The sequence below is a fragment of the Homalodisca vitripennis genome, chromosome 4 (genome assembly GCF_021130785.1).
Source record: "Homalodisca vitripennis isolate AUS2020 chromosome 4, UT_GWSS_2.1, whole genome shotgun sequence".
Taxonomy (NCBI): domain Eukaryota; kingdom Metazoa; phylum Arthropoda; class Insecta; order Hemiptera; family Cicadellidae; genus Homalodisca; species Homalodisca vitripennis.
The window spans coordinates 10,148,665-10,164,072 of record NC_060210.1 but is presented as its reverse complement, the minus strand read 5'-3'; the positions used below and the strand labels follow the sequence as shown (position 1 = coordinate 10,164,072).

The following is a 15,408-nucleotide window of genomic DNA, read 5'->3' as shown; positions in this document are numbered from 1 at the left end:
GTCGTGAATTATTCCTGTATAACTGAGCAGCTACATAAAATAACGCGAATTTTAAACAAATATAGTTTAACATATAGGTCATGAAATTAAAATTTACAATGTACGTATCTGGTCCTTGTACATTTTGTTTTAACAAATCACATATTTATTTAAAATTTATATTTTTTTCCTTTTTATATTTTTAATATAGACACTTGCATGGTACAAGAAGATCCGAAGCTAGAGTGTTTGTGTAGGTAATCCTTACTTAATTGGCCTAAATATTTACAAAAGAAGCTGTTGAGGAACAAATATACTCGCTTCACAAACATAACCATACCCGTAATGCTCTAACGATGACCTTGAACTTACGTAGCTATGTGGTGGACTAGTGTAAACAGAGCATTATTGTTGTTAATGGATCAAATAACAACAATTTAATTCCGCTCATAAATTTAGGGTCTACACTAGAACTACTGCTTTACGACAACGGACTCTCTTGTCGGCGAGGAGTCAAGGTCATTCAAAGTACAGACTAAATCGAATATTGTCTATGTTCTTGGTACAAAGAGAACAATGATAGGAAAGCATCAAATTTGGGACCTCTTTTTTTAAAGAAAGAAGGAAATGCAGGTGTTAAATATAGGATGATAATTATAAGACATAATTTTATACAAGTATTGTATCAAAAATGAATTAAAAATTCGAATTCATAATAGAGATGGTTAAAAAATATGTATCAGACGTTGCAAAGCCCTCCATAAAAATATTCTTTTTTACATTTAAGTAAGAATTCGGCTATTTACCATCTTAAAATGTTTACAAAACCCATATAAATGCGTTTCAAGGCTTCGGTAAAAAACCCCCGAAGGGTTAATTATGCATGAAATTAACAAATACGTCTGAGCCATACTTGACAACAAAAACATATATAGTCAAAATATCAAATATTTACCTGCTAAATAACAGCAAATTTAGGATAAGCACAGATTATTTCATCAGTATACGCGTAATGCACATTCATAAATCGTATTAGGATTGAAACTTTCTATTTTAATTCTCAATATTCAATTATATGTGAGTCTACTGTAGTATAATGTAATAGTACGGTAATTAAGTAAACTTCGTATTTATGTCTAAATTATATAAATCGGTGTATATAAAACGTTTGAATGTTCAACAAGTCTCCAACATACATGAAACACTAAATGTATCATTCGGCTTAAAACATTGTATTAATTCATATAAATATAATGTTTTAAAACTACACCATCCCATTACGTACTTTTGAGCATACACAAATTATTACAGTAAATAAGTAAAATATTACTATAAACCAATATTTACTAAGTACTTATTATCACAAAGCACCTCTGTATTATTTGAGCAGCTCGTCCGATTTGTATAATTTTTAATCTTTTGTATCTTTTGGTGCCGTGAAAATTCCTGCGACACAACTTAAATCAATTTTGTTTTTAAAAAATCACAGGACTAGACTACAATATATTTTTTTTAAGTACGATGAACTTAGTTATAATGTACAATTACGAACTTTTTCACAGTACTCACCAACGGATGTGAAAATTCCCCAAAATCGGGTGAACGGAATTAAATAATCCCAGAAACATGAACACTTTGATTCGTTGTAAACACTCATCTCTTCTTCACACACCCCGTAGACGCTTGTCTGTTGGTATTTGTACGCACTGGCCATGGTGACAGCAGAAAGGTGACCGGTCAGAGACGAGGATATTCCGCACCGACTCTGGCGAAGTCGCGGGAGGAAGCAGGAGCGCGAACATGTACCCAGTCAGCTGTTCGCCGCGCAGCAGACGACACAATACTGACTGCTCCGGCAGTTACCGATCAGCTGATCGCGGAGAACCGCTACGGTAGCGCGACCTTCATGCGCCTGTCTCAAACATTTCACTGTTGCGTTTAGCCGACTCCTTAATCAAATTGTTGGACAAGAAGTGATAAACGGTGAGGCCCATTTAGGTTACCACGCAACATCTTTTATTACCAACAAAATTTATTTCAAAATACGTTTTCTGTGTAATCCCAAAAATACATGTACGTGGCAATTGGACAAAGATTATCATATTGTGACCAGTAATTTGTAATTAAGTTTTATTCAATGGCTGATTCAAATGTTCTTTTTAAGACAAAACTCAGTATGTGTGGCTGCCGTAATAATTTTATCACAGATTCCAAATGTAATAAATGGAAATAAATAAAATATGGCATTTAATAAGAGTTTTTATATTCGCCCATTTATAAAGAAGTGTGGTTATATGAAAAATCAATTTAAAATAATGGAATTTGAACTAGAAAATTAGTATCAAAATATTCTTTTTTAAATATATATTTACTAGAGTATTTAAGAAAAGTGAACTATAGTTTTTCCCATAAAAATAAGAAACATGTTTAAAAGGGTTTGGCCGTTACTCAAGTATCAAAACAAGTTTTATATTTTTAAATTGCAAAGACAATATTATACTAATGTTATACACATAATCGGTCATAAACAGTAATAAACGCTTCATTATAAGGTATAATGTAAAATTAATAAATTCAAATCTCTATAAAATCTTGATTGCCTAATTAGTGTAATGAGAGGCTAAGAAACACTGATACTCCTTTGAATGAATGACGAAGAGTATACATTTCATTGCGATACGCAAAAGGCAGACTAACATTAAGTGTGTACAGTACTGTATAGTAAAAAGATTATTATACATGGGGTCAATATTCAATTGGGATCGAAAGTACTTAATCAACCAGGATCATTCAATAGTGATCTCATAAACTTTCAAATAAGTTAATCGAGTTAAACTTTTACAATATATTAGCTGTTAATTTTGACATTTCAAATCATGGGCGTATAAAAGGGTGCTCAGGGGACTAATGCCCCCCTTCGAAGTTTTTAAACAAAGGGCTACATTAAATGCACCTAGTAGTTTGTTTTAAGGCAAAACACCTTTGTGAGAGCTTAGAGCTCAAAAACTCCAGAAGGAAGATTCCTGAACCCTTATTTTATACTTCCTAAACCACCCAATGAATCAGCCCTTTTCCCCGAAATAATGTTCGATACTCGCTACTGTTTCAAATGGTAGAAATACATGATTAACGGAACTATATGATAGCAATTTGATTCCACCCAAGCTTCCAACCTTGCCCATCAGGACGGCTTGAGGAGTATTTTTAGGAATATTTCCAATTTTCCGGGATGCTTCAAAGATATCTTTCCTGTTCAGGTAACAGTTCCTTAGATGCAATATGGAAGTTCTTTGCCGGAACTTCCTGTTCCGGCAAAGATATTTTGATGCAATGATTTGGAGATAAGACAAATTATAAATTATTTCTCTCAGTTACAGCGTCTTGACTCCAGATATGCTTTTGAATATATCAGTTCCCGTATATAGGTTCCAGTTTTAGACCAGAAGCACTGGGAATCACTGGGATTCGCCTATTTTAGCGTGGTTTGGCTATTCGAATTTCTGGAGTATTCGGTTTTAGGGTACTTAAGGGCTTCCTGATTTGCAGTTGGGATTTCCTGATGGTCTTATTAGGACGATATGCCTTACAAATAAAGACTGACTGGTACTGAGGTATTTCTTACAATGAAGATCGTCCAGAAATTCTTCACATTACAATAATCCTTTCAACAAAGTTGGAATACAGATAGATTTCATGTGACTTTGTCGTCAAGAAACATATAAGGTTGTATTAATAGTGGTTTAAGTTAATGTGTACTAAGTTGTAATTTGCAAACCGCATATATTAGCCTTCGCTTGAATGGTCAAACTATTATCTGGTGTACCTTGAACAAAACCTATACGAATATTATTCCATTACTTTGGTCAGAGATGTCCACTTTTAGTAGTAAACGTCTGTAATGTTTTAATTAATATGTGAAACTTACAAGCTGATATTTAGCTGCAACTTAAAAGCAGGAATTCTTCAATGCTCCTACAACAATGTTGTGCATGTTTCATAAGAGAACCATGAAGATCACTCACACCTTTGGTAATCACAGTCTTCGTAAATATTGCGTGTTACAGTGTTATGGTAATTATTGAACGTAGGTTACTCTTGATTCGTAAGAAGTGCTCGGTAGAATGATCTTTTGCCTGCTCCAATGACCAACTGAAGAAATATTTCGTGTCAGAACAGCACACAGAATATTTCTGGTAACAGAAGGTATTCTCTCTGTTTCAAAGATGCTTAGCATATAAAACTCGTATCAGTATCTATACAGGTGTTTATCACGTAATTTTGTAAATGGCTTATTACAGCACTGGTTTCCAGTTCCAAGCTGTGTTCGAAATTACAAGACACTTTATCTTTACAGTTTTATTCGTATTTATGTCGTATTCCTTTATCTAGTGATACTACAATAAATAGTTTTTCCAATGCTCCAAGATTCTACATTTACAGTTTTAGTTTAACATCGATTAAATATGTGTTCTTAGACAGACAATAAACTATACGTTAATTTGAGAACTATTCTCCATACCACCCTTTCAACAGTAAGCCAGTCAACATGAACATGAATCAGTAAAAGAAAAAGCCCTTCACTGTTTAGCTTGTAAAATTACAATGCAGATCAAGCAAGCTTTTTTAAGTGTCGTATGAAACCAACCAATCCAAAAAAATGAACTTTATCACATGTGTTTGATAAGTCACTGAACAATTTCATATGATTAACTTTTATAATATACACTGTACACAATTTCCTTCACAAATTGGTTTATTTTATGATTTTTTTCGTTGTCAACACGGCTAACCATTAAATCAATGGGCCGATGTTTACATTTCCAATAGAAGTTGAGGTTGACACACATTCAAACTCTCTAGATGATCTCGATCAACAGTAAACGTGCATACAACATACGAAGGATTACATACAGTGTTGATTTCTCTGTGGTGAATACAGACAGACAAAAACAGGATTTCGTCATCAGCAACGGACGGGAGAGGTTGGGCGTTCAGTTACTTAATAGATGCGCCCTAAAGCAAGTTTGCTATCAGATCTCAGGAACCCTCGCACTGGCCTTGCAGTAAGTGTTATGGAAATTATTAAACATTAGAAATTACTCCGCTGGCGCCCGTCAATAGCGGTATGTATGTGTTCCGCCTGCAGGCATTCCAAAACATCCATACATGAGCAGCCCGACTCGGTTTGCGGTTTGAAAAATATATACTCCAAATACTAGCATACCAAAGTTTTCTACATTCTCATTTAAGGTGCTTTGGTACTATTCGAAAGCCAATTCTATCGGCTATTTGTTATTAGGCTATATAAATAGGTAATCACACACGTACTATTATAAATAGAAAAAGGTTAAAGTGGAGGTTTACGAGCGCTCGCGTGATTTGAGCATGAATTTAGTTACTACTATCTCGAGGGACGTTTTTTTTTTTCGCAAGTGAGGAGAGGCGAATTTCCGATCGATACTTTCCCGACCTCAGAGCACATGCTAGATCGTACGTGATCTGACGTCGGAAAGTTGGACAATCTGGAAAAATAAAAACATCCATCGTGATTGTAACAAAATCCAAACTCTGATCACGTGAGCGCTCGTAAAGGTTAACTTTAACTCAGGTACTACTAGTAACATTTATGATAACGTAATCTAGTAATAACAAGTTGTAGATAGGGGCAGAGTGGCAAGAGAAAAGAACCCAGAGAAGGGGACAACTAATATACCAGTATTTGGATCATCCATTTTTATGGCACAGATGGTGCAAGGTGTAATTTGTATGGAGCATTTTACAAAATATTCTCAAACCTTCAACACAAGCAGGACCATACTGCAACTTCAATACAATGATCAGCAAAATTTCCTAAACTCAAATTGTCTTTTGCTTGATTGAGGTATACTGCAAAGATCTCCAAAATTGCTTGACCTTATATCCTCTCCTACCTTTTTTCAATCGTAAGAACACATTCCAACCAAATTCACAGGAAAGCTGTGGATGGAAAGTGGCATCAGACACGCTTACATCCAAGAACGTGGCCAAGAAAAATATTTTGGGGAAGGGAGGTCAAGACTACTGATATTTTTCCCAAAGTGAACAGAAAGTAAGGCAAGTGCAGTACCCAGTAGGGATCACTTCTGGCTAGTTTATACCTTCCAGTTGAACTTACCACTGGGTGCAGCAAAAACCGATGTGTCACTTAAATCTGGGCACATCACTAACCGCAAATGTCGAGATTCTGGGGTTCATGGGCAATTCGATAGGTCTAGTCTACTGTAGGAGATGACCATTGGAGTTGGTGGGGTTTGTTCCCTAACCTCAGAGGTTCTTGCTAGCCTCAACAAGGGTGTGCAACCCCCTGCCTGCTTTGACTGGAGAGGTTGGTTCAGAGCTGGACTTCCCTTCTTCTAGGGGGACATGACTTTGAGATCAGTACCTTAATTCTTCCCATTGATCTCCATATGAGGCGGTCCCTACCCCCTAACCTTACCTATCTTGAATATCCTGTCAATCCGGAAGCAGTAGACTAAGTTTCTTACAGGACTGTGCAATATATAAGCTTCTTGTCCTAAGAGAACAAAAACATGTATTATTTTAGGAACTAGGAGTGATGACCTTAAGCTGCTTTTACATCCTTGGAGTGATTCTTTATTGAAAATTGAAGCCTGTTTTGATTCAGGGCAGAAATTATTGTCATTATGATACTATAAAAGAGATAACACTGCTTTAAACCATTTGCCCTCACAACATGGTGTCATGGTTATAAATGTACTCCTTAAAGCGTCATCTTCAAGTAATTTATTACACAATTCAGAGCTCTTCTCAGACACATGTTGATACTCAAAACGTGTTACTTTCTATGGAATTTACCGTGAGCCTATGGAACATTTAAGGGTGTCCTTTCTATGCCAATGTAATACAGTACTAATAATAAATGTTTTATTTCTTTAGAAGTTCATAGATTGCATGGCAGTCGTCAAATTGATATACTGATAACAATAAAATTGTGCATTCATCCTTACATCTAAATCTCTTTTGGATATACAATTTGTACATTCAGACACCTCATATATTCGAATCGTTCCACTCTGGCACTTGGTCAATCTTCCAATTCGGTGGCCTCCCATTGTGGACCATGCACTCATCTGTATTGAAAAATCCATATGCAATAAACGTCGTATGCAGGCTAGTTTTAAATTCCTGAAGCATTGGGTCAATGTTAATGGAATTTGGCACACTATTAACAAAGTGAAGTCCTGCATGTAAATGCAAACATTGATGTACTGCGAACCCGTCATGTGTCTTCCAGCTTAGTAGTTCACCCTGCCCCTTATTATACGGAAGTTTATGCCATTACTCCTTCCTTATAACATCGCACCTCAACTTAAAAATGAGACATGTCTTTAAAATAGGCAGGATAGTATCAACAGTCTCAACTTTATATTTAATAAATAATTTAAAATGGAAACTTTTTGTATTTTGTATTCAGTATTTTACACTACATCTCAGGTAATGGTAACAGAATACCATGGAATAATCTACCCACTCTACTTCTACAAATTGGCTCAAACTTTTCAAGAATCTCTATTCTAAAAAGAAGTCCGAACATTAATTTCAAAACTGCAACAGAGTTGTGTAGGCCAGCTTTACAAAAAGAGTTGAAGTTTAAAAACTTAGACATAACTTATTTTTTGGTAATTTAACTAGAAAAATATATCCCAAAAAACGCACATATATAATGAACATTTATAAAGGTATGGGCTATAAACCAGAGGCTTTGAAACGCGTGCTTTTTGGGTGTGTAGAGGGGAGCAAGAGGGGTAGGGGTGGATACTTTTAGTTAGACACTTGTCTACAAGTCAATGGAAGAAAAATTAGCTTTGTAAAATTTTCTTCCTCTAAAAACCACACATTAACTTGACGAATAAACCAGTATCACGTTGGAAATTAAAATGGAAAGAATTCACTGGCCGCTCTCCTGTATTGTTTTCTATTCTCTTAGGACAAGAAACTGATACTTGCTTGGAGTCCTAAAAGGTCCTTTACGTTGCTTCCGGAGTGACAGGATATTCTGGATGGGTAAGGTAGGTGGTAGATTTATGAGAAAGGGTTTTTGGGCATTAATCTCAGTCATGTTCCTCGGAAGAAGGTTAGGCCAGGTCTGTATCAGCCTCTTAAGTCAAAGACACATTTAGATGTATATGTTACCGGGGTAGTTTTCATTGGTACAGTTTCTAGTTCCATCGAGAGGCCATCTTTTACCATGATTCTACCAATAAAGAAGGGCTGTATACAATGTCAACTAGTTTAAAAAGATAGTACTCTTTTGCCAATCATTTTGTTAATTTTCACCAGAGTAATTTCTAGCCTATGCTAGATCGTGGATCTAACACTGGGTGTAGCGTACTTAGTTATTCACTATAAACTAATATTTCTCTAAAGTGAATATAAATATACATGTTTTAAAAATGTTCCGCACTGGCTTGGTATCTCCCAAACGACTTTAGTTAAAGCAATAAAACAAGGTACATCATTACTGCACCTATATATCTACTTTTTGAAGTAACTACCATTTTTTGTTATGTGAAGGGGATGGCCACAGCGATCATATGGAAATTTTAAATGAGAGCATATGTCGAATAGTACATAAAATTAAAGTTCTTTATTAGTAGAGTACAATGCCGCAAATTCGACCTCAGTGGGTTCACTCTTTACAAATTTACGCCGGTTTAAAGTTTTGAAACATTTACAATATAGGTCCTGGTCTAGATATGGTTTAATATTCTTGTCTTGGCTCATTGTGAAAGTTAAAATTAGTAAATGAATACTGGACTTAAGAAATAGTTTTTATGTAGCAGACATCCAATGGAGAGTGGTTTAAAAGGACTTTATATCGTAATCTTAGCTCAAGATGTACATCGTTAAAAAGGGGTGGTTTATGAGAGTAAATGCTGAAGGGAAAACCTAGTACAGTTATTATAATAGAAAATTTTTAGGTTGGGCTTTGGACTTCACTTCATGTACATTACACTTTAAAACAATGTTTTAGATTTTATCATACCTCGAATTCATCCAACCTCAAACATCCCTGTCGGGATCGTCGTCACTATCGGAATCACTGCCATCGAAATCACCAGGTTGCCAAAATAACTAATTCTAAGACACTAACGTCACAAAGTTCCTCACTTGTCCAATCAGCTTCAATGTTTCTACATGCTGTACACACTTGGCCAGACATCCAGGGTGAGAGATCTCACTGCTTCCATAAACATACTTGAATGTCATTCAGCTAGCAGTCAAAGGTGGTATTCGTGCAACAACAAACCGTTTTAAACTTGTCCATACTAGTTCTATCGGAATTTACGATGGCAGATGTACGACTTTGAACCCAATGAACCCAAGCTGAAAGGCTTTATTGCTGGTCTCGTAACTTACGATTTGGGCGTGCAGCTTTACCGGATTTCGATTTCGAACGAATTTCGACTCCAGCCACTCTTCCCTGTCACACTTCCTAGAGGAAAATGTTGGCACTTCGAGAGTAATAAGATGCAGTTCTCAGCGCAACAGTTGAACCAGACGGAATTGATTTGAGTATTAGGCTACTTCAATAAACCAATCCTTAAAACTCCTTATGGTTCATCTCTTTGTGATAATTAAACCACTGTTTTTGTCAACTGGAATATTAATGGTGGCGAATTTATCTATGCGTAGATTCTCCCAGAATTATAAATTATTAACCCTAGAACTGTGCAGGAGATATCTGAGGCGGGTTCATATTTTTATTGCTGTAATGCGGCAAAGGTAGCTGAGCTACCTTCAGAATAATGATAAGATTGCACTATCATTTTACACAATATCGCAATAATAATGATACAAATCAATTTAGGAGATTCTAATCTGTGTATTTCGTTACAATTTGTGTCTGTAGATGCGATGTAATGACTGTAGCAAATAGTTTTCAAACTTATTTTTAAATCCGCGCGTCAATTAAGACCCTTAAATACGTCATTATATACCATATATTATTTTTCGTACGATTATGGTCTAACATAATATTAGATCCAAAAATACCCAACAATTTTGTTACAGTGACTAAAATACTTATAAGGGTTCTTATTTTTCTGCCAAATCTTTATTGTGACATAATATCACATTATCGATAAGTATTATATGTCCTTTATAAAAATTCATTCTAACATAATATTATAACTAAGAAATGCAAACAATATTTCATAATTTATTTTAATGTTACAAATTACAACTTTTTTCAAAAAAAATTTACTCAATGTACAGGCATTTACTATTTTGTTAACACTCGGTTATTTTTTAAAATATTTATTAACATTTTGTTACATTTTATTTTAGCCAAATGTGCATAAAGGAAATCAGAACTCAAAAATATTATAAACATAAAGTGTAGCTAACAACAAATTTTAGCTTGATTCAGTAATTTTTTGCACAAATGTTGCAATTTAATGGAACAGATTATTGTTTTATAAAGAATGTTATTTATGTTTTGGGATAAAATAATTATTTCTTAATAATGTACTCTTTTAAGTGTCGACATTCTTAAGTGGTTGGTCGGTGAATGCAGGCATATTGTGACGTGTATTCTTTAGTTCAGTTTTAATTATTAGAGGTGTATTTAGTTTTTATTAAGTGCATGTTGTAGAGTTAGTGAAATTGACACACAACACGGTAGTTGTGATTCCTGACTTACGCGTGTCACAACGTTCTGGTATGATTTGTTTATTTCAACCTAGTTTGTAATAATTATGTGTTAGATTAGTTATTTACCTGAAGAAGAGATCAGATTGCAGATCTCGAAACGTAGTGTTACTTATATCTTGTATCACTGAACTACGGCAAATGTCCGGAAAATCCTGTTTCCTTCACAGTCCTTCCATTCAAACAAACAATTATAATTTATATGAAACTTTATGCCGCTTTTCTTTATGACGTGAAAGAATAAATCTAGAAGAAAATTATCTCAGTAATAGTTACTAATCGTAAAAGAGCATTTCTTACCAAAAATATGATATACATGACAATACAGTTTATTCACTTTTAGTATTATTTTTTTTTAATTTTACCGTGAAGGTCAGCTGCTGTTTGAAATGGGCTTACTAATAAAGGAAGTTCCCATGGCCACAGCACGAGGGTTAATATTTGCTTTTTCCTAATGAATCATTTACAGAACACTTGAAGTCATCTATATTTCCATTACTCGAATTTTTTTTTTAAGACATCAGGCTTGGGCTAATGATGGTATTTTTCTATTATCTATTTTTTTTTCAACCCTATACTTTTTAAAACTCTAGCCAATGTCTGTAGCTATGAAACAGACTAGCTGTGCCTAAGCTTGTTTTTAGGTCCGAATGGTTGACAAGTTTCGCATTAATAGTAAATACACAGTTCACTACAAAATTTCTTATTGCAGTTTTCAAAAAGTATCCAGCTATATTACATTCGATTTAAGGGGTATTTTACTATTTGGGAGTACACAGCTTAAGAACATTAAACACGTCAGGATTGTCGTTTCTTTCAGGTGTTTTTACAGGAATTTTACAGTGGATTCACAGAATCTGTTGGATTTTCGTTATAAGGTTAAGTTCTAGTCAACTTCTTCAAAGTTATGGTTCATGTTTACTGAGGTGGCTTCACCTTCCAGTAATTGAGACCTATTCCGGGAAAAAAGGCATATGGCCAAAATGCAGTTTCGAGAACATAAGGCTTAAAGTATTTCCAATATTATTGCATACTCAACGTTTCTTTCTAAAAAATTGTATCACAATCCAGCTTTTATTATTTCCTATTTTTATTTTAAAATATTTTCCTTTCATTTAATTTGTTTTTGTGATAAGAAAAGTTTGTTATGTGCCCTTTTTTGAAAAATGTAGAAAGGAAAAATAATAAATACTCAAAATAATGTAAAACGCATGTTTATTGACATTAACTGACATTCAGGGTATAGGCCTACGTTCTTCCAAAATGAATTCTATCCCCTTCGATTCTTCTCTAGAGAGAAACTTAAGCAGAGATCTGACGCCAGCAAAGGGGGTTGGCTGAGTATCTATGTTTAGGCTTTCATTTCCCATCTTGGATAGGTAGAAGAATGGATTGTACGTCGGTATGTATATGTTAGAACACAACAGAGATTCCGTAGTTGTATATTTCATTTTAAAATACTTCCTTGAGGTATATTAGTTTTTGATGTGCGATTTTATAAAAAGAGAGGTGTGAACGCTGTTCCCAAATCCATCACTAAATCAATGTCCATCACTAATTCTAAAGGAAGTTTTTCTAGACACGTTACAATAGTTGCCACGAAGGTGTAGTTGAGCCAATTCTTTCTACTTTGTTTTTGTTTCTAACCAGTAAATAATTTCGATCACATTGACTAAAAGAGTGACACAAACTGGGTACAGATCTATGATTTCGACCTTGGCGAACCAGTTGCAGAACTTGGTCATTGTTGTGTTTCGGTTTTCTTACACCACAATGGATTGTGTAAAATAAAGCTGTACATACCCTTAGTAAAACACAGGTCAGAGAGCCCACTGCTGAGGTACCAAAACAAACTTTTTGCGGGTATACAGTACAACATGGTGGTTTGTTTGGGCTACTTTCCGGAAAAAGGCACATAGGCTTATGTGCCCATATTTCTGAATAGACCTCAATCGTTCTAACTGCAATCTTATGCAACTCAAAGTTCTTGTTGAAATATTTAAAGCTAAAGAAACTCTTTCAGACACATTTTCAAAATCTAATAACGGTCCTTTATTGATACGTTTCCGCTCCAAGTATTGTATACTGATGCAGTATTCAATCCTGCCTGAGAGTTGTAGCTATCCCAGCACGCGTACTTGATGGTGACATATTCTAAAAATACAAATTTACAAAAAAACTCCTCATTGGTGTTACATTATGAGAAAATGTAAAAATGGAACAATACCAACAGTCACGGGAAATTTTATATAATTTAACAGTTAATTACTAAAACTGCAACACTATATCACTCTGGTTAACAATCACTTTGAACCGAATACTATCCTAATCTCTAGACACTCGTAACTTATTGATTACTCATTTCTTGGAAGCATATTATCTATCCTGAACCACACTTCCGCCGAGGAAGTCACTAATAAACTACATTGCAAAATTAGTTTTGTAACATTGTTAATTTCATTGTCAGTTAAAACTAACTATTGCTACAAACTTTAAACAGACTACCTGTCTATTGTTTGGCTTTTCTTATAAAATGTGCCCTTGTTTAGTTTCGTGCAACTTATTTTGTATGTACTTTTCAAATATGTGATCGGTTTCTTATAATTCGGGTTTAGTCTATTGGGGGGGGGGCTAGTACGTGAGTCAGCTGAGCTAGGGGGGGCTGGGAGAGGGGGGAATGGCCTGGGTGTTCCAGGTAGCGGACGGTTCAGGAGACAGGTTACATTATAGGCTACAGGCTATAATTATTTTTATCTATACATAATGTTAGTGCCATTTTAGTAAATTTGAAAATATAGCTTTGGCTACGCAACTCGCTGTACATGTAGCATAGCCAGGAAACAATACCACAGTAAAGTAGGTTTTGCTACAGAGTTGTAAACGCGGTGCGTTAGCGTAGCTACATCGCACAGTGGAGAATTTGCATGAATTACCCGAACAAAATTATATCAATAGTAAAAATGATTCAATAATAATTTAGGCCATCCCATGTCATAAAGGTTTGTTTTAAGACATTTTACATATTCTGCTGTAATATACACGAAACTCAGAATAGTTTATCTACAATTATTGTGAGATAATCAGATTGAGACCGATGTATAACAATCATGATTCCTTCAAGTCATATAAGCTTCTTAAGACTAATACTCCACAGCTAAACAAAGGGTTATAAATTATAAAAGTAATAAGAACACATATAGGGGGCTCATTTTTACACAACATTGTTGACAATATTTAACGTGAAACCCCAATATGAACGCTATAACAACATAATATAACACTAGTTGTCACATTATATATTGACATTATACTACTTATAATCAGCACCATCAGAAAAATAAGTTGCTTAAAACTTTTTTACGGAAATCAAAACTTTTGTTTGTAAGCTTTTGTACTATAAAAATACAATATGAATATGTGGTATTATATTTGAAATGTTAATGATATTTTATCCTTAACGCACGGATGTTTTTTTTTCTCATTGGATGTTCACACATGTTCAAATTCAATGGATGTATTTAAAAAAAACTATTTGATGATAAAAAAAGGAATGAATTGATGATAATAAATAAAACAACTTGTATTGTAGATCAAAAGAACAACCAATATGGATCACTTCTGGCTGATTTATACCTTTCAGTTGAACCCACACACTGGGCACAGCAAAAACAACGTGTCACTTAAATCTGGGTAACCCTTATGGATGTCCAGGAGCGGCACATCACTAACCGCAAATGTCGAGATTCTGGGGTTCATGGGCAATTCGATAGGTCTAGTCTACTGTAGGAGATGACCATTGGAGTTGGTGGAGTTTGTTCCCTAACCTCAGAGGTTCTTGCTAGCAAGAACCCTCAACAAGGGTGTGCAACCTCCTGCCTGCTTTGACTGGAGAGGTTGGTTCAGAGCTGGACTTCCCTTCTTCCAGGGGGACATAACTTTGAGATCAGTACCCTAATTCTGACCACAATGTCGGGATTCCAATTTCATGAACCTATAAAACCCCATCATTAATTTAATTATAGCTTCATATACCGATAATGTAATTGTCACTACCTTGAGAAATCGATATTCATTGTTGTTTCACAATTAAATTAAACAGCTCTGAAAATAGTTACCTCAACACATGGAGGTCAAGCAAGTGTTTGATCAGTGAAAACCCTTGACTAGACTATCAGTAGAATTTCCAGTGGTGGGGATACCCAATGGACAGTGCAAGTAAAATAAAAAGGGTGCACACGTATTAGACTATATACCTATTAAAAACCTTAATTACATTTTACCTTCCCTAACATTCCAAAATTGACTTTTGTCCGGCTAAAATTGCCAAATACCCCACTGTGCGGCAGTTAGAGACTAACTTATTTGTGTGCGTGAAACCTGTGAATCAAAATTAATACTTTAAGAGGCAGCTGTACTAAAACGATTTTAGTCTTCCCAAGAGAACAATGTTAAATAATAAACCATTTCTCCCTGTTATTTCTGGTTCCACGGGTTTGTAATATGCCGCTTTTAATGTGCACCAAAATTGTGAATCTTTAAAAATTCTGCTACCAAAATGAAGGGAGTAAAATAGTTCTAAGGTGGGCGTAGTTCCTTCTTATGGAGCACAAATCAAGATGGCTTCCAGTGCAGTTAATTCTTAAGATTAAGAATTCTTTATTGCTATTCCTCAACAACTATTTTAGTAGGGAATAATAACAAATTTAAACAATAATC

At 34.9% G+C, this 15,408-nt stretch overlaps 1 protein-coding gene across 1 annotated transcript in view; it reads right to left on the bottom strand.

Annotated features, from left to right (window-relative positions):
• LOC124358948 overlaps window positions 1-1,840 on the bottom strand; it is a 108,587-nt gene extending 106,747 nt beyond the window's left edge. The window contains exon 1 of the mRNA XM_046811232.1: window positions 1,549-1,840. Coding sequence (XP_046667188.1) covers window positions 1,549-1,693 — 145 coding nt within the window. The 5' untranslated portion in view covers window positions 1,694-1,840. The remainder of the gene's footprint in view (window positions 1-1,548) is intronic.
• Window positions 1,841-15,408: the final 13,568 nt, after the last annotated feature.